General features: G+C 41.1%; 1 protein-coding gene across 1 annotated transcript in view; it reads right to left on the bottom strand.

Annotated features, from left to right (window-relative positions):
* Positions 1-20766, bottom strand: part of MED13 (mediator complex subunit 13) — a 115013-nt gene that overhangs the window by 6935 nt on the left and 87312 nt on the right. Inside the window, exons 19-28 of the mRNA XM_062216061.1 lie at positions 19585-19774; positions 18219-18675; positions 15542-15761; positions 14687-14878; positions 14293-14516; positions 12502-12644; positions 11294-11452; positions 10998-11183; positions 7340-7488; positions 3533-3706 (exon numbers count right to left, since the gene is read on the bottom strand). Coding sequence (XP_062072045.1) covers positions 3533-3706; positions 7340-7488; positions 10998-11183; positions 11294-11452; positions 12502-12644; positions 14293-14516; positions 14687-14878; positions 15542-15761; positions 18219-18675; positions 19585-19774 — 2094 coding nt within the window. The remainder of the gene's footprint in view (positions 1-3532; positions 3707-7339; positions 7489-10997; positions 11184-11293; positions 11453-12501; positions 12645-14292; positions 14517-14686; positions 14879-15541; positions 15762-18218; positions 18676-19584; positions 19775-20766) is intronic.

The raw sequence follows: 20766 nt of genomic DNA, 5'->3' as shown, positions 1-20766 counted from the left end.
TCAAAATGAAATCTGCATAGACAAGTGCACATATATTGGAAGAGGAAAAAAATCATATGATAAAATTAATTATGGGGTGGGCACTGTGGCATAGCAGGTAAAATTGCCACCTGAAGTGCTGGCATCCCATATGGGAACTGGTTCGAGTCCCAGCTGCTCCTCTTCTGATCCAGCTCTCTGTTATGGCCTGGGAAAGCAGAAGATGGCTCAAGTCCTTGGGCCTCTATACCCACATGGGAGGCCCGGAAGAAGCTCTAGGCCCCTGGCATCAATTGGCCCAGCTCCGGCTACTGCAGCTATCTGAGGAGTGAACCAGCTGATAGAAGACCTTTCTCCCTCTCTCTCTGCTTCTGCCTTTACAATTCCACTTTTCAAATAAATGAATCTTTAAAAAAGGGGCCGGCTCCGTGGCATAGCAGGGAAAGCAGCTACTTGCAGTGCTGGCATCACACAAGGGCGTTGGTTCTAGTCCCGGCTGCTCCTTTTCCAATCCAGCTCTCTGCTATGGCCTGGAAAAGCAGTGGAAGAAGTCCCAAGTGCTTAGGCCGCTGCTTGGCAAGGGAGACCCAGAGGAAGCTCCCATGTCCTGGCTTTGGATCAGTGCAGCTCTGGCCGTTGCGGCCATCTGGGGAGTGAACCAGCAGAGGGAAGACCTCTCTCTCTCTCTCTCTCTGCCTCTCCTCTGTGTAACTCTGACTTTTAAATAAATCTTTAACAAAAATAAATAAAAAATAAAAAACTTTAAAAAATGTTTAAAAAAAAAAAAACTAATTGTTACCCTGATGTTCTTTAAACAAATGATTTCATTAACAATTCAGATCTCCAACTACTGCATTCTTTATGAATGGGCCACAGAAGTCCATTGTTTAATCTCAAATGTCACTGACTGAATGGGATACAGTCCAAAGTACCCACATTTAATAGCGATAGGATTAAAGGATAGTAAGAAAACTACTGCCCACTAAAACCTAACTCCAAGAAACTAGAGCATACTATCCAACTTTGACCCTATAATCAAAATTCAGTTAGCATGTATTTAAATTAGCATGATTTATGGGATTAAAAATAGTTAACTTCTGGTAGGCTAACGTAATAAGTGAGTTAGATCTGAATTTGTTATTTTGGAACAGTAGCAGTAGTTGCAACAATAAATACTATGTAGGTCTTTAACCTCTCACTTTATTTTAACAGTTTATGATCTACCTCAACTATAATTGTATCATCACTAAAAATCTCATTACTTAAAGAAAACACAACAGATTCAACACAGGAGTTTACACAGAGTTAGAAAGCTTTTATAAGGAGAGAGTAAATGAAACTAAAACTCAGGAATTATTATAAAGATTAAAAAACTTTAGATCATCAAAATAATGCAACATAAGTACAGTACTATATAATTCAAAAAAATAATACAATAGCTATTAACAGATCCAAATTTTAGGGGTACAGCATTGTGGTATAGTAGGTTAAGCCACTGCCTGACATGCTGGAATGCTCCCCTATGAGCACTAGTGTCAGCTGTTCTACTTCCAATCTATCTCCCTGCTAACGCACCTAGGAAAGCAGAGGAGAATGGCCCATTTGCCTGGTCTCCTGCCAATCATATGAGACACAAAAGAAGTTCCTGGTTCCTGGCTTCAGCGTGGCCCAGCCTTGGCTGTTGTAGCTATTTTGGGGAGTGAACCAGCAGATGCAAGATCTCTCTTCCTCTCCTTCTTCAACTCTTTCAAATACATGAATAAATATTATGGTGGATAAAAACAGATCCAAATTTTAGTCTGACATCTACTGCAAATTTTTGAGTTTGGATAGGTGAGGTTTTCTGACCTTAAATATGCTCCTTTAGAAAATGAGGTTAAGGGGCCGGCGCAGTGGAGTAGCAGGCTAAACCTTTGCCTGTGGCACCAGCACTTCATATCGGTACCGGTTCAGGTACTGGCTGCTCCTCTTTCAAGTCATCTCTCTGCTATGGCCTAGGAAAGCAGAAGATGGCCCAGGTGCTTGGACCCCTGCACCCACGTGGGAGATTAAAAAAAAAACTTCTGGTTCCTGGCAATGAACCAGCAGATCAAAGACCTTGCTCCCTTTCTTTCCCTCTCTAACTCTATCTCTCAAAGAAATAAATAAAAATTGGGGCCAGTGCTGTGGCACAGCGGATTAATGCCCTGGCCTGAAGCACTGTCATCCCATATGGGTGCCAGTTCAAGACCCAGCTGCTCCACTTCCTATCCGTCTCTCTGCAATGGCCTGGGAAAGCAATAGAGGTTGGCCCAAGTCCTTGGGTTCCTGCGGATTGGCACAGCTCCGGCCATTACAGCCAATTGGGAAGTGAACCATTGGATGGAAAACCTCTCTCTCTCTACCTCTCCTCTCTCTGTGTAACTCTGACCTTTGAAAGAAAAGGAGAGGAGAGGAGAAGGGAGGGGAGGGGAGGGGAGGGGAGGGGAGGAGAGAAGAGAGGAGAAGAGAAGAGAAAAGATCTTTAAAAAAAAAAAAAGAAAAGAAAAGAAAAGAGAAGATAGAAAATGACCAGGTTAGAAAGACCTAAGGTTGGGCTGGCACTGTGGCTTAGCAGGTAAAACCGCCGCCTGCAGTCCCGGCATCCTGTATGGGCATCAGTATCTCATATGGGCACCGGTTGAAGTCTCAGCTGCTCCAGTTCCAATGCAGCTCTCTGCTATGGCCTGGGAAAGCAGTAGAAGATGGCTCAAGTTCTTAGGCCCCTGCACCTGCATGGGAGAGCCGAAGAAGCTCCTGGCTCCTGGCTCTGGATTGGCCCAGCTTCTGCCATTGCAGTCATTTAGGGAATGAACCAGCAGATGGAAGACCTCTTTCTCTGCCTCTCAGTAACTCTGCCATTCAAAATAAACTAAAAAAAAAAAAAAAAAAAGATATAAAGTTTCCCTCAACTAAACTTTACTTCCACGTGGATAGTAAAAAAAAAAAAAAAAATGTAAAAGCAAAGCTCTCGGCGCTGGTTCAGTGGCATAGTGGGTAAAACTGCCGCCTGCAGTGCTGGCATCCCATAGGGAGGCTGGTTTGAGTCCCAGCTGCTCCACTTCCAATCCAGCTCTCCTATGGTCTGGGAAAGCAGTAGAAGATGGCCCAAGTCTTTGGGCCCCTGCAACCATGTGAGAGACCCAAAAGAAATTCCTGACTTCTGGATTCGGATCAGCGCAGCTCTGGCCATTGCAGCCATCTGTGGAGTGAACCAGTGGATGGAAGACCTCTCTCTCTCTCTCTCTCTGTAACTCTGCCTTTCAAATAAATAAATCAATATTAAAAAAAAAAAAAAAAGGGCAAAGATCTTGGGAATTTGACTTTAGAATAAAGTTCAATCACAAGTTTGAAATTTAGAATTGTTTCATAATTGTGTAATTTTGTGATCCTGCCAAGGGAATTACATGTGGCAATGTATGTAAGAACTTAGAAGTTAGATGAGCTACAAGACTTCAAAAATACACTTCCATATTTCCTAGCAATTACATTGTCAATTAGGATTATTTAGGAATTGGCATAGAAATGGCAATACCTTAAGAAAAAGGGGACACTGGTATTGTGCTTGAGGACATGCTGACCAGAACCAGTCAGGTAATGGACCCGCTTTGGCAGTTGATACAAAGTAACCAAGGGCCAATGGTTGCTGAAGAATATTAGTTACTTCATCATGAGATTCTGTTGAAAGTAGCCGATCAGTACCCTGACCCTTGAAAAGAAATTAAAAGAATTTTAGTTCATTCAATAAACCTATGCACCAGAAATAGATAAAAAAGAATGGATTATGGCAATCAGTCTTAATACTTTATGATATCAATATAAAAAAACATGAAAGGACATTGAAAAAAATCAATAGCTGTGTACTTAGGAAGAGTATAATTATTAATAGTATTACAAGAGTTCTTAAGAGTTACATGAGGAAATGAATAGGCCAAAATTTTGTTTTTAAGATGTATTTATTTGTTTGTTTATTTATTTGAAAGGCAGAGTACCAGAGAACAAGAGAGGAAGGGAAATCTTCCCTCCACTGGTTCACACCCCAAATGGTCAGAATGGTCAGCCCTGGGCTAGGCCAAAGTCAGGAGCTTAAAACTCCATTCGTCTCCCACGTGGGTGACAGAGACCCAAGCACTTGATACATCTGCTGCTGCCTTCCCAGGAGAATTAGCATGGAGTTGCAACAGAAGCAGAGTAGCCAGGACTTGAACCAGCAATTAGATATGGGAATGCCAGCATCACAGGTGAAGAGCTTTTAAACCACTACATCACAATGCTGGCCCCTGCCAAATGTTTAATAATTTTTTATTATTATGCCAAGTCTATGTTGTGTATGTAAATCTTTGCAGCTGAGTAAAAAATACAAAATGTTCAATGACATTTCTAATTTATTTAATCAACTAAATCTTGACAACCACACCCCCTCCAAAATGTAGCATCAATTTAGCTTTGTTCATCTACTACTACCTATAAAACATAGTTAGTAGTGTTTTTGGAAAGCAGGTCAATATGAAAGGACAACTATTAAATAATGTTGACACCCTTTAGATGAGTTATTGTATTTCTTGGTATGTAAGAAAATAGCTAGAGGCTGGCGCCGTGGCTCACTAGGCTAATCCTCCACCTGCGGCGCCGGCATCCCATATGGGTGCTGGTTCTAGTCCCGGCTGCTCCTCTTCCAGTCCAGCTCTCTGCTGTGGCCTGGGAAAGCAGTGGAGGATGGCCCAGGTGCTTGGGCCCCAGCACCCGCATGGGAGACCAGGAAACACCTGGCTCCTGGCTTCAGATCGGCGCAACTCCGGCCATTGTGGCCATTTGGGGAGTGAACCAATGGAAGGAAGACCTTTCTCTCTGTCTCTCTCTCACTGTCTGTAATTCTACTTGTCAAATAAATAAATTAAAAGTCTAGGCTGGCGCCGCGGCTCACTAGGCTAATCCTTCGCCTTGCGGCGCCAGCACACCGGGTTCTAGTCCTGGTCGGGGCACCGATCCTGTCCCGGTTGCTCCTCTTCCAGGCCAGCTCTCTGCTGTGGCCCGGGAGTGCAGTGGAGGATGGCCCAAGTGCTTGGGCCCTGCATCCCATGGGAGACCAGGAGAAGCACCTGGCTCCTGCCATCGGATCAGCGCGGTGCACCGGCCGCAGCGCGCCTACCGCGGCGGCCATTGGAGGGTGAACCAATGGCAAAAGGAAGACCTTTCTCTCTGTCTCTCTCACTGTCCACTCTGCCTGTCAAAAAATAAAAAATAAATAAATAAATAAATAAAATTAAAAGTCTAAAAAAGAAAATAGCTAAGGAGCCAGCACTGTGGTTAAGCCACGACTTGCAATGCCTGCATCTCACATAGACACAGGTTCCCACATGCTCCACTTCTAATCTAGCTTCCTGCTAATGTGCCTGGGAAAGTAGTTTAAGATGGACTGAGCACCTGGGCCTCTGCCATCCACATGGTAGACCCAGATGGAGTTCCAGGTTCCTGGCTTCTGTATGGCCCAATCTTGGCCATTTTGGTCATTTGGGCAATGAACCAGCAGATGGAAGATCTCTCTAATTCTGCCTTTGAAATAAATAAATAAATCTTTAAAAGAAAAAACGTGCATGGAAATGTTAATTACATAAAAATCTGTGAAAGGAAAAAGTAAAATGCCCCAATGTCAAACATTTTAGAAGGGGTGGGTGTTATGGCACAACAGGTTAAGCTACAGCTTAGGACATCTGCATCCATATCAGGACACTGGTTTCAGACCCAGCTACTTCAATCTGGTCCAGCTCCCGCTAATGTGTCTAAGAAGCAATGGATGATGGCTCAAGTGCTTGGGTTCCAGCCACCTGGTTTTGGCCTGGTCATCCCTGGCTGTTGCCACTATTTGGGGAGTGAACCAGTACATGGAAGATAACTCTCTGTCACTCTGCTTTTCAAATAAATAAATCTTTAAAAAAAAAAAAAAAAAAAGGGAAAGGGGGAATAATTTAACAAGTATTAGTATAGAAGCAACGCTGTACTAAAAAGCTGATTATACTTACTGACAGCTGTAATATATGCTGAAAGAATAATGGCTAAAACTAAATATGGTTTCATTACAGTGGTAGAGGACTCTTGTAGTTGTTCCTTACTTAATGTGTTTTTTTCTCAATAATCTCATTTGTTTGCAGTTAAAAGAAGAGGAAGGGATACATGGTAAGACTGGACAAAAATCACTACTTAAAAAATGTAGATTCATAATACATACATAATAAAATAACCAAAAAAGAACTATATATAATTTCACTAAAATAAATGTTACTCAATGTAGCCTAATTAGTTTTGACTTGAAACAGAAGGACAAGATAGCCTGCTTTCATAAGTGCTAAAAATAACAAGGGTGAGGGGTGGTTAACATCTAATTTGTTAAAAAAAAATTGATATTCTTATAATGTCCCTTTTCACAGTCTTGATATGAACGGTAGCTCTCACAGCCATCTGCTGACTTTCAATGATATGTTGATCACACACCTAAGCAGAACCTGTGATGAAGCGGCACAAAAACCACAAAAGAACTAATGCCAAGTAGTCTAGAAAATATGGATTCAGGGACAGCAGAGCATCAGAGTTCTTAAAAATGTACAATTCAGGGACCAGCACCATGGTGTAGGCATCCCATATGATCACCAGTTCGAGTCTGGTTGCTCCACGTACAAACCAGCTCTGTGCTATGGCCTGGGAAAGCAGTGGAGGATGGCCCAAGTCCTTAGGCTCCTGCACCTGCGTGGGAAATATGGATGAAGCTCCTGGCTCCTGATTGGTCCAACTCCAGCCACTGCAGCCATCTGGGGACTGAACCACCAGATGGACGATCTCTGCCTCTCTCTAACTCTACCTTGAAAATAAATAAATAAATCTTAAGAGAAAAAAAAAAGTACAATGCAAAGGCAGGTGTTATGGCACAACCAGTCAGGCCACTGCTTGGGATGCCTGCATCCCAAATCCATTCCAGTCCTGGCTTTCTGCTAATGTGCTTGGGAAACAGCAGATGATGGTTCAAATACCTCAATCCCTACTACCCACTAGGGAGACCTCTGTGGAGGTTTAGGCTCTCAGCGTTGGCCTGGTATAGCCCTGGCAGTCATTTGAGGAGCAAACCAGAAGATGAAAAATCTGGCCCTACCCCGTCTCCCTCTTTTTTGTCTCTCCTTTTCAAATAAATAATTATTAAGTGTACAATTAAAGTACTAATGTCTATGAGGCTGAGTGCATGAATTCACAGATAATATCACATCTTGCTAATATCCATTTTATTTCATATATTAATCCATTACTAAATTGAGGAACAAGATTTGGATAAACTGAACTTTTCTAACAGGATTACCTTGCCAGCATCACCTCCATGGGGGTAATGAGATCCTGGAGAATGGACAGGAGACCCAGTTGGAGATGCAGGAAGGATATTAATGATATCAGGGTCCAGATCATCTGCTGTGTCCAACAAATCAAAGATACCCATTCCATCTGCTCCATCTACACAGAACAAAATAAAAATTCAAATTTCCATACTCCATAGTAATTTACATAAAACAATTTAAATGAATAAATTTTAACCAGAATAGGTTAACTAGTATTTACTGAGTATCCACCATATGCAAAGTATTGTGCTAAGAGCCATATAAATAACTACACGTACACAAGCACATGGTAGGCTGAATAATGGCCCCCCACAAAGATGTCCACATCCTAATCCCAGCAATCTATGAATGTTACCATAAAGGACTTTGTAGATGTGATCAAGCTAAAGATCTTGAGATGGGGAGAATATTCTGGATTATCCCAGGTGTGTCCAATGTGATCACAGGGCTCCTAATGAGAGGGAGGCAGTAGGGTTAGAGTCAGTGAAGGAGATAGGATGACACTACACTGCTGACATTCAAGATGGAGGAAGGAGCCTTATGCAAAGAATGTAGGTGGCCTCTAAAAGCTAGCAAAGACAAGAAAACAGATTTTTTTGTTAGAGCCTTCAGAAGGAATCAGCCCTGCTACCACCATGACTTTAACCAACCAGGATTGATTTTAGACTCCTGACCTCCAGAACTGTAAGATAATATGCAGTGTTTCAAAAAGTTCCTGGAAAATAGGAATTTAAAGACAGAGTGGATTTTCCATGAATTCTTTGAAGTCCTTTGTAAATGAGTGCTAAGCAATTTAATGAATAGTATTTTTTTTTTTTTTTTTTGACAGGCAGAGTTAGACAGTGAGAGAACGAGAGACAGAGAGAAAGGTCGGCCTTCTGTTGGTTCACCCCCCAAATGGCCACCACGGCTGGCGCACTGCGCTGATCCAAAGCCAGGAGCCAAGTGCTCCCTCTTGGTCTCCCATACGGGTGCAGGGCCCTAGCACTTGGGGCATCCTCCACTGCCCTTCTGGGCCATAGAGAGAGCTGGACTGGAAGAGGAGCAACCGGGACAGAATCTGGCGTTCCAACCGGGACTAGAACCCGGGGTGTAGGCACCACAGGTGAAGGATTAGCCAAGTGAGCCACGGCGCCAGCCATGAATAGTAATTTAAGCAATGGGAAAGTAATACAAAACAAACATGTTACGTAAGAAGTGAAAATGTTTTTAAAAAGGAATCACTCAAAATTAATACCCCATTTATTACTGGGTAAAATATTCAAATTATTATATAATAAAAGTAAAAGAAGAATAATTATCAGGCCGGCGCCGTGGCTTAACAGGCTAATCCTCCGCCTTGTGGCACCGGCACATGTGTTCTAGTGCCGGTTAGGGCGCCGGATTCTATCCCGGTTGCCCCTCTTCCAGGCCAGCTCTCTGCTATGGCCCGGGAAGGCAGTGGAGGATGGCCCAAGTGCTTGGGCCCTGCACCCGCATGGGAGACCAGGAGAAGCACCTGGCTCCTGCCATCGGATCAGCGCGATGAGCCAGCCGCAGCGGCCATTGGAGGGTGAACCAACAGGAAAAAGGAAGACCTTTCTCTCTGTCTCTCTCTCTCACTATCCACTCTGCCTGTCAAAAAAAAAAAAAAAAAAAAAAAAGAATAATTATCATTCAAAATTGTGTTTTTAAAGATGTGTGACATTTTTGCAATTGATTGGGGCATAGTGGGTTAAGACGCTGCTTGCAATGAATGCCAGCTTCCCATATCAGAGTGCCAGTTCAAGTCCTGGCTGCCTGGCTTCCGATACAACTCCCTGCCAATGCGCCTCAGCAGGTAGCAGAAGATAGCCCAAGTACTTGGGTCCTGCCACCAGTGTGGAATACAACGATGAAAGAATGGAGTTCCTGGCTCCTGGTTTCAGCCTTGCCCAAGTCTAGCTGTTGTGGCCAATTGTTGAGTGTACCAGTGAATGGAGTTTCTCTTTCTATCTCTATCTCTGTATCTCTGTAACTCTGCTTCAAACAAATAAATAAATCTTTCTTTTAAAAAAAAAAAAAAAAGGGCCGGCGCCGTGGCTCAACAGGCTAATCCTCCGCCTTGCGGCGCCGGCACACCGGGTTCTAGTCCCTGTCAGGGCACCGATCCTGTCCCGGTTGCCCCTCTTCCAGGCCAGCTCTCTGCTGTGGCCAGGGAGTGCAGTGGAGGATGGCCCAAGTGCTTGGGCTCTGCACCCCATGGGAGACCAGGAGAAGCACCTGGCTCCTGCCATCGGAACAGCGCGGTGCGCCGGCCGCAGCGCGCTACCGCGGCGGCCATTGGAGGGTGAACCAACGGCAAAAGGAAGACCTTTCTCTCTGTCTCTCTCTCACTGTCCACTCTGCCTGTCAAAAAAAAAAAAAAAAAAAAGATGTGATGGGGCTGGTGCTGTGGCATAGTGGGTGAAGCTGCTGCCTCCAGTGCCAGCATCCCATTTGGGTGCCAGTTGGAGTCCCGGCTGCTCCACTTCCGATCCAGCTCTCTTGTTATGGCCTGGGAAAGCAGAAGATGGCCCAAGTCCTTAGGCCTTTGCACCTATGTGGGAGACCTGGAAGAAGCTCCTGGCTCCTGGCTTCAGATAGGCACAGCTCCAGCCATTGAGGTCATCTGGGGAGTGAACCAGTGGATGCAAGACCTCTCTCTCTATGCCTCTGCCTCTCGGTAAATCTGCCTTACAAATAAATAAATAAATCTTTTTAAAAAATGTGAAAAATTTTTAAGGTAGATTAGAGTAACAATGGAATGTCATTTATTTTCTGTTCTAGTAAAATGCAACCTGTAAACTCACCTAGAAAACCTACATCCTTACTCTTGCAGCTTATATAAAATATTTTGTCAAATCAACTTATTATAAAGAGATACAAAATGCTACATTTACATACAAGTACATCAGAAACACAAGCATAAACCTGCATAAATTTTTTATGGTCAATTACTGCCTTTTAAAATAAGACTTATGTGATAATTCACATCATCGGTTTTAACATCAATAAGGCAAAAAGAACAGTCACATTAGTTTCCTATTACTGCTTTAAAAAATACCACAGAGTTGTTGGCATGAAACCAGACATACTTGTATTCTTACAGTTCTGGGGGCCAGGAGGCTGAAATCATCTGCCCTAAGCTAAAATCATGCTTATTAATTACCAAGTCAAAACAAACAGATCACCAAGATGTGCTCCCTCTGGAGGTTCTAGGGGATTATCTGTTGCTTTGTCTTTTCCAGGATCTAAACTCTATTCCTTGGTTCCTGGTCTCTTCCTCAATCTTCAAAGTCAGTGTATAGCATTTTCTTTCTCCCTCTGACTTGCCTTCCCTTTATTCCATCACAGGACCTTCTCCTCTTTTGCTTAATAGTCAGACATCCCTCCTCCTGTCTCTCAAAAGGACACATGTTATTACATATAGAATTCACCTGAATAATCCAGGATAATCTCTCCATCTCAAGACACTTAATTTCATACTTAACTTAATCACATCTGCATTGTCTTTTTTGAACATCCTCAGGTTTTAGGGATATAACATGGATAGGTATTTGGGGCGATTATTTAGCCTACCAAAATGGCTAATATTTAAAAATCTTTCAGGAACAATTCACCTACCATTGTTGGGATTGAAAGCTAAATCCAAATTTTCAGTGGTATAGGTAGCTGATGCTACTTGCACAGAAGCAGAAGTAGGGAACACAAGTATATGAGTACATGATGTATCCTGTGGGGTATTTAACTGAGATGTCTGCATGTTTAGAGTGGTGCTTCTTCCAAACACAGAACCAGTTGATACAGAATCTGAAAAAGCAATGAAAGACATTTTCTCTTTTAAGAATGATATTTTATGTAACATCTAAATTCTTAAGTACATGAATAATTAAATCTGCTATAAACCAAAAATAGCTAACCTGGCATAATAACAAAAGAGCCTTGGGGTTCCATTGCTACCAAGCAAGCACTGAGAATGCTGGGAGAGTCTGCAGCAGATATACCACACATTCTACACATGTCTTTAAGCCTTTTACTTAGCGACTGCAAATTTCGACGACTCAGCAAACAGCTCCAATCTGTGGGTATCAACAATTTTTTTTAAATTAATAAGATTCAAAGTAACAGCACTAGGGAACCAAAATTAAAACACAAAAGTTAATTTTTTTTCTTTTTATCTGAAAGGATGAAACACAGACAGCCACAGAGATATCTTTGATCTGCTAATTCACTCACCAAATGCCCACAACAGCCAAGGACTGGGCCAAGCTGACCACATAAGCCCCAAACTCAATCCTGGTCTCCCATATAAGCGGAAGAGACCCAAGGACTTGAGCCATTACCTAGTACTTTTCAGGGTACAAATTAGTAGGAAGCTAGGTAAGTGAGGGAGGCAGGACTCGAATCAAGAACTCTAACACAGGATGTGGACATCCCAAGCACCAACTTAACAAATGCATCAAACAAATGACTGCCCCAGCTATATTCTTCAAACAGGAATCATCAAGTCCTAAATCTTACTATTGGTACTATTCAACACCCTTTACCTCCCCCAACTTTAGTGCATACTATATTCAATTAGCATCTGCTAGAAATAGCCATTTTTATCACATACACACACCTGTGGTTCCTTTTCTTTTTTAAAGATAATTTATTTGAAAGCCAAAATTACAGAGTGACAAAACGGAAGAGAGACAGAGAGATCAAGATCGAGGTTGAGATCATCCATCTGTTGGTTCACTCTCTAACTGGCCACAATGGCCAAGATGCAGCCAGGCCAAAGTCAGGAGCCAGAAGCCTCATTCAGGTCTCCCACATGGGCGTGGGGGTCCAGGCACTTGAGACATCTTCCACTGCTTTCCCAGGCACATTACCAGGGAACTGGATTGGAAGTGGATCATCTGGAACTTAAACCTGTGATCGTATGGAATGCCTGCTAATGTGGAATGCCTGTGTCACAGGGAGTGGCTTAACCTGCTGTGTTACAATGTCAGCCCCTGTGATTCCTTTACAAAAATAACAAGTTTTACAGATAACTTTTGCATTTTATTCAGCACACATACCTAGCAATGTGTGTAAATGAACGTAACAGACATTTATATACTACATAATAAATGTACAAATTTACCTTTTAATTCTCCATGACCAATCCTTCCTAGACGACCAATTACAACTCTCCATGGTAATGAACTCATTTGTACAAGTCCTAAGCACCATTCCCAAAGTTTCTGTAGACCAAACCTTCTAGCAGAACCTTTTTTCCGACGAGCCCTACAGAATGGAATACCGAAATAATTGAATATTTGTAAAATGTGTAAAAAACTGGTTCCTTAATTTTAATGCTTCACATTTTTTAAGTCCTAAGTAAGAATATTAATAGAAACTTGGGTTTGGAATGCAAAATTTTAATATACATTACAATTATATTTACCTTAAAATAAAAAAAGTTTCTCTGTGAATCACCTCATGTGACCAACAACACTACTTTATACCAGTACTGTCCTAATATACCCATACTTAGAAGTTTTGCAGGTCATTAATAAGATTCTGTCATAACAATTCAACTCTGCTGCTGCAGAATGAAAACAGCCATAAACAATAAATAGCTAAACAAATGGGAATGTTAAGTGCAAGGATTGGCCTTTAGAATAAAGAATGCTCAACATAACACCACACTTCTCAGAAAAACAACAATGGATTATGTTTTCTATGTGTGTGTCCTTTACTAAGCAAACACCTAACAGAAGCACTCCAGCTAAGCAAAAATAGCTAATATTGCTTACATACTTTCTACATACCAAGCACTGTGCCGAATCAGTTTACACTGTAATATAACACTGCATTCTAATAATCCTGCGAGGCAGATAAAATTATCTTCTAGATTTCACAAAAAAAGCAAGTTAGGCCAGCTAAAGTCAATTTCCCAAGATACCCACAAAGTGGCAGAGTTACTATCTGAACCCAGGTCTGATTCCATTGGTGCACCTTTTTTTTCCTTTAAATTTATTTACTTTTTTAAAGGAAAAGTGACAGAGGGGAGAGAGAAAGAACAGAGGAGAAGGGAGGAAGCGGGAAGTAGATAGAGGAGTTCTTCCATCCACTGGTTTATTCCCCAAATAGAGGCCACAGACAGGTCTGAGCAAGGCTGAAGCCAGGCTCCTGGAATTCCATCTCAGTTTCCCACGTGGGTGGCAGAGGCCAAAGCATTTTGGGCCATCATCTGCTGCCCTCCCGGGCGTATTAGCAGGGAGCTGAACTGGATTCTTAGTAGTCAGAACTAGAACTAGCATGCATGCAGATGTCCCAGGTAGAGGTTGTAATCCCCTAATCCCTAACCTACCCACTCCCAACCACACCCCCACACATTTTGAAGAGTTCACTCATTAACTAATCTCTATTTATTTATCAAGATAGCAAACAGAGGGGCTGGCGCTGTGGCACAGTAGGTTAAGCTTCTGCCTGCGGAACCGGCATCCCATATGGGCGCCGGTTCAAGTCCTGGCTGCTCCTCTTCTGATCCAGCCCTCTGCTATAGCCTGGGAAAGCAGCAGAAGATGGCTCAGGTACTTCAGCCCCTGCACCCCCGTGGGAGACTCAGAAGAAACTCCTGGCTCCTGGCTTCGGATTGGCACAGCTGAAGCCATTGGGGCCATTTGGGGAATGAACCAGCAAATGGAAGACCTCACTCTCTGTCTCTACCTCTCTCTTATGTATCAAGGAAATAAGGTAGAAAGTACTGTTCTAAGGTTGATAAGATAGCAAATAAATTTTTACAACCAACAGTGCCACAATAACAGCCTCCTAATCTTAATGCATATATCCTTCCAAACCACTTTCTATTTAGTAAAAATGAAACATAATATACATGTATGTACATATATGATTTTTTAAAAGGATGATTTTCACTAAGGAAAAGTACCTGTTTGGAACATCAATGTTAATGATACAAGTTTCTAATAGTTCTCCATACAGATCTGTACAAGATGCAAGAATCCACCTTTGATCATGTGATAAACAGTAGCCTACAAAAAGAACATTATATTTCTGTCCAGCTTCTCCAAATGTTTCACCCAGCTCTGTTTGTTTGTCCTTCACTGGGGCCAGAATGAAAGGAGGTGTATAGAGTCGAATACATTCTGGTCTCTGTAAAATAAAAATCGAAGGTGCTAAATATGACACTATAAAATTTTAGGAATATACCCAATTATAAATCTTTAGAAAATGAGAGCTAAATTAAAAATCCTACTTAGTTTTCCACAAAATCATAAAATGTGTAATCATTCAGTAACTTTGGTCATAGAAAACATACTTACATCAGGACTTTTCAGAGCAGTTTCCATGGCTAAACCTGGACCAAAGCCAGTCAGTGTTTTCACATTGGTTGATGTTGGAAGTGGTCTCCGACACTGGGTAAAGGCCGAAAAAGCCAGGGATTTTAAATGCTGGGTATAGATTTGCCTATCTTCATGCTTCACAGGTTGTAACAGGTACTGACAAGGAACAATCTAAGTATAGGCAAATATAACGAATATTAGATTTCCAATAAAGAATTAAAGTAACAAAAACTCTAAGAACCCTTTACCAGTATATTTAAATGATAATCTAAAGAATGATATTCTCTTATCTATTACAGAGTTTTAAAAAAGTCAATTTTGCCAGTGGGTCCTGTACTAAAGAACTTAATAAAAACTTTTTAAAGTGACAACACAGCAATTACATTAATAAATACTGAGTACAACTAACTAGTATTACTGTATTCTATAAAATAACATGGTTAAATTCCTTCTAATTTTACTTGTAATCTGCCCTATTTAGAACTCCAGTTTATGCAGGTCCGTGCTACGTTTACCTACTTAGGCTTATGAATTTAAACACTGGATTAAAAGGTAACACAGGACCAGTATTTAACATACTATATGCAATTTTTACTTCTCATTATTATTGTGGTATGATTGTAAAATCCATGTTTTACAACATATCATATCATCAGGAATTTTATATTTTATATCAGGTATGTTATTACAACATAGCTAACATCTGTATCACTTAAAGTTAAATCAATAATAGAACCTGGCCTTTAGAACATCAATTTGAAAACAGAAAAATAGTATCTTTCAAACAGCAAACTGTTTTACAAATATTTAACTCACAATATTTATCAATCTTACCTGTACAGAAACAGTACTCTTAATATGTGGAGGAAGAGTTTGGACCATTTCCAAGAAGCATCGAAGTAGTCCCAAAGTCCACACATTAGAAGAGTTAGTGCCTTCATCTTTATTTTCATAGGTAAAAGGATCGATTATATAAACAACAATTGCAGGTGGATAGGTAATTGCATGTGAATCACCATCTGTGGGGATTCCCACTTTATCTCGATCCATCGTGCTAAAATATGAAGTAGAAGTAAGACAAAAAGTTGTACTGTATTGCTGGGAGTGCATTCAAAAGCAGGCTCTTAATCTCCCAACCCCCCCCTTTTTTTTTTTTGGTGGGAAGTATCAGTGAACCATACATACTATATAAATAACTTCTCAATATATAAAGTCCCTAACATTAAAAGGTAGGTAGCATAAGAAGTAGAAGAAAATAGAAATAAAATTCTTAAAACTGCAGTATATCAGCCGGCGCTGTGGCTCAACAGGCTAATCCTCCGCTTTGCGGCGCTGGCATACCGGGTTCTAGTCCCAGTCGGGGTGCTGAATTCTGTTCCAGTTGCTCATCTTCCAGGCCAGCTCTCTGCTATGGCCCGGGAGTGCAGTGGAGGATGGCCCAAGTGCTTGGGCCCTGCACCCCATGGGAGACCAGGAGAAGCACCTGCTCCTGCCTTCGGATCGGCACGGTGCGCTGGCAGCAGTGCGCCAGCCACGGTGGCCATTGGAGGGTGAACCAACGGCAAAGTAAGACCTTTCTCTCTCTCTCTCTCACTGTCCACTCTGCCTATCAAAAAAAAAAAAAAAAAAAAAAAAAAAAGCAGTGTATCTGAAATGAGAGTTTAGTGCATAAAGGATAAAACTGGTCCTCTGTCTAAGACCTATCTCAGTAGCAGCCCCAAATTACAAAATTGGCTAAAAGTAAATCAAGATCAGAAAGAAACCAAGTTCTACAGGTAAGGCCACCACCTGGAGCGCCAGCATCCTATATGGGTGCCAGGTGAGTCCCAGATGCTGCACTTCCTCTCCAGTTCCCTACTGGTGACCTGAGAAGGCAGCAGAAGATGGCCCAACCGCTTAGGCCCCTGCCACCCATGTGGGAGACTTGGATAAAGCTCCCAGCTCCCAGCTTCAGCCTGGCTCATCCCTGACCATTATGGCCATCCAGGGAGTAAATCAATGGATGGGAGATCTATCTTTCCCTCTCTCTAACTCTTTCAAATAAATCTTTAAAAAAAAAAAAAAAAGAAGAGAATAAAGAAAGGAAGGAAGAAAGAACAAAAGAAAACCAGATTCCCAGATCAATTTCATACTTCGTAACTTCAATGGTAAACCAGTTACATTATTTGATGGCTAATTTTTTTTAAACTTCGAATCTGTTTAGATGTTTAAGATGGCTGGATTAATATAGGGAATAGTCTGCTTTTTTATCGATGTATATAACTCTGCATACAACTGTATCCTGGATAGATGACAAGTTTAACAATGCTCAGCCTAACTCAATTTATAAACTAAAAGGGAAGTTCATCATAAAAGGACTGAGAGGGGCTGGTGTTGTAGTGTCAAGGTTAAACTGCCACATGTGATGCCAGTATCCCATATGAGCACTGGTTTGAGTCCGTTGCTCTACTTCTGATCCAGCTTCCTGCTGATATGCCTGGAAATGCAGCAAAAGATGACTCAAGTACTTGGGCTTCTACCACCCATGAGAAGACCAAGATGGAGTTCAGGCTCCTGGCTTCAGACTGGCTAAGCCCTGGACATTGCAGCCATATGGGGAGTGAACGAGCAGACAGAGGAGCTCTGTCTCCCCTTCTCTCTAACTCTGCCTTTCAAATAAACAAATCAATCTTTTTAAAAAAGGGAATGAGAAATGTCATCACTATGGTCATTATAAAAAAACTTGGAGGGGCCGGGGCTGCTGCCACTTCCAGTGCCAGCATCCCATATAGGCCAGTTCAAGTCCCAGCTCCTCCACTTCCAATCCAGCTCTCTGCTATGGTCTGGGAAAGCAGTAGAAGATGGCCCAAGTTCTTGGGCCCCTGCACCCACATGGGTGACCCAGAAGTGTTCCTGGCTCCTAGCTTCGGATTGGCGCAGCTCCAGCCATTGTAGCCATCTGGGGCGTGAACCAGCAGATGGAAGGCCTCTCTCCCTCTCTCTCTCTGTCTCTGTCTCTCTTTCTTTCCCTCCCTCCCTCTCCTTTTCTAACTCTGACTTACAAATAAATAAACCTTTAAAAAAAGGAAAACAAAACTTGGAAGCATTACATAAAGCACAATGTATGCATATTATATCACATTACACCCCATTTAGCAGATACTGAAAATGCTCATAACTCATATTTAGAAAAAATTAAGAATCATAGTTTTTATTTTTATTTATTTTTATTTTTTGATAAGCAGAGTGGACAGTGAGAGAGAGAGAGACAGAGAGAAAGGTCTTCCTTTTCCGTTGGTTCACCCCCCAGTGGCCGCTGTGGCCAGTGCGCTACGGCCGGTGCACCATGCTGATCCACAGCAGAGAGCTGGACTGGAAGAGGAGCAACTGAGACAGAATCCGGCGCCCCGACCAAGACTAGAACCCGGTGTGCCAGCGCCGCAGGCAGAGGATTAGCCTATTGAGCTACGGCGGCGCCAGCCTAGAATCATAGTTTTTATATTTGTGCAAAAATCAGTATTTTTAAAGATACCTTTCAGACACATCAGGATGTGGCTGAGTAGGAAGCGAAGATGACTCTCCAGAAATCCCAGCTGTCTGTAGAGTTGATGACTGCTGCCCTCCTAGCTGGCCATTCTGAACTGCATTTGCTTGTGCAGACATGGACCCTGAAGCACTACTGCTCATATTGCCAAAGGGTGGAAATGAAGGTAGTTTATTTGATGATGCTCCACTATTCAAACTGGAGGATGAAGAAGATGAAGTTGTGGTCAAAGTTGAGTTAGCTGTAGCAACCGAAGTAGGCAGTGCAACCCCTGAAGTCACAGTCATAGTGCTGCTTGCTGCAGATGCTAGGGTGGCTGATGGAGCATTAGTATTTCCAGTACTTGCCATCTGAGATGGTGTAATCAAAGACTGACTTGGAGGGGTAACTAAATTTGGCTGGGAAAGCAGAGAGCTGTCCAGTGGCTGCGAAGCAAGATAAGGACCTAAAGATAAAAACAGGAAGGGTATTTAAATTCTTTATTTCACTGGTTAGTTCTTTTTCAAATTCTTTATGAATAAAATAATAATCTAATTTATACTTTCTTGGTAATTACTCTCCATAAACTGCCTGCTAACAATTTAGTATCAACTAGCTTATTTTCACCTAGAAATTGAAAATGGAATTGTAAAAATAAACCAGCTTTTTCATGCAAATTAAATAAATGATTACCATGAAATAAAATAAAATTCTATTTTCTAGGTCCAACGAATGCAATAAATATTATATAGCAAATTCCCATCAAATCATTAAAAAGGCTCCTAAATCACAAGCTGAAAAAATATTTTCTACACCAATAGCTAATTAAAACCCAAAATGGTAGAATGTTATCATAAGGTTCAAATTATTAGAATGCCAAATGACTCTGAATTAATTTGGTTCTGCATCTCTGTGGATTAAGTCTAAAGGATGCTCAATGATATTATAAGCAAGTCTAAAGTACTTGGTCATTTTCTTAGCTACAAAAAAAAAAAACTGTCTTGTGTTACAGAGGTTAGCTACAAATTATTTTATTTCTAAAACTATTAGCAAATCAAGAATTCTATAACTTAAAACATTAGACCCTATAAAAGCATAGAAAATAGCCTTTAATTACAATTTCCTCCTACCTGATAGGAACCCTACATGAGAATAAACTCTCTCTGTAAAGATTCAGATAATAAGTACTTTTGGCCTCAAAACCCACAGTGTCGGTTACATCTGCTCAGCTCTAAATTTGTAGCACAAAAACAGACAATATGCAAATAAAGGAAGATAACTGTGATCAAATTACAATTTTATTTATGAAAACAGCTGGTGGACAAGGCCACACTTGGCTAATACTGGTCTTACAGAATAAAAACAAAGTGAATACCTAGGTCATATCTGCAGACTTGTGCATAAAGTTTGAGCTTAGAAAATGCTTCATTGTTACCATCAGCTGCCTGAGAAAACCATTCTGCTACCAACTTTTCTGATAGTTTCTTTGATGCAGTGGATCCAACTCTCATGATCCCATCTGTCAACAGTCGAGAAATCGGTCTATGTTGACCCAATCGACAGGACTATAAATATACATACAGAAAGCAAAAAAGTCAATGTACTACAGTATTTAGTATATTAAAGCATTTATGCTATTTTAAATAATCTTATTTATAATGAGCATTTTATATAACAATATCAGTAGTGAAATGGCACCACTAGTCTTCTTCCTTTAGAAATTCATTAAATTTTGTGAAAACTTAGATACCCCTAATGAAAAAGTATTTAAATAATAATAATGCACTAAAACCATTTACTCTGAATAATCAAAGTTTACAGAATAAAGAATGATGCAAAAAGCAGTCATTTTATGTTATAGCCATACATCTATGCCAATTCATGTATATAAATACATATTCAATGTAAATTAAAATTTGGTATTGAAATACAGTTTCTCCCAGCTCTCCCTCTAGTTCTGTGGGCCACCAAATTTTCTCAGAAGAAGCTCAATGACAAATAAGTTTATAACACGGGAGTAGGAAATTTACTGTGAATCACTGAAAGTTCAATATAATACACAAGATTTCCCCAAATCTATTTAATTATGGAACTTCTTGCTGGGAGGATTTTTTAGGACTAGTATTCAATTAACACTCATTGGGGAATGTTTATTTATAAAACATATACAGCAGATCCTTGGTATTGAAAAGAAACTTATAAGGAAACTAAACTAGTATACACTCAAATTCAGTTAAAGAAACTAAAAATGTACAGACTGGATTTTCATATATTTGTGGAAAAAAAGTTGCAATAAAATAAAACCTTATGTCCTATGCATAATACTTAAAATATACAATCATTGTGCACAGAGATGGACACAACATGAAAATTATAACTTAAAAGAGATTTACTGAATTTCAAGTGCTGCCTCTGGTTGCCTTCGACAGGGCCAAACCAAATGATTTCACAGGCTTTATATGGCTCGTGAGCCAGAACCTCCCCAACCCGTCCCAGAGAATAAGTATGAGAAATTTTACAGATGTTAATTTTTTTCTCCTAGCTATTTAACAATGCT

Source organism: Lepus europaeus, chromosome 18 (genome assembly GCF_033115175.1).
Source record: "Lepus europaeus isolate LE1 chromosome 18, mLepTim1.pri, whole genome shotgun sequence".
Lineage (NCBI taxonomy): Eukaryota > Metazoa > Chordata > Mammalia > Lagomorpha > Leporidae > Lepus > Lepus europaeus.
The sequence above is the reverse complement of the archived record's forward strand: the minus strand, read 5'-3'. Positions and strand labels throughout refer to the sequence as shown.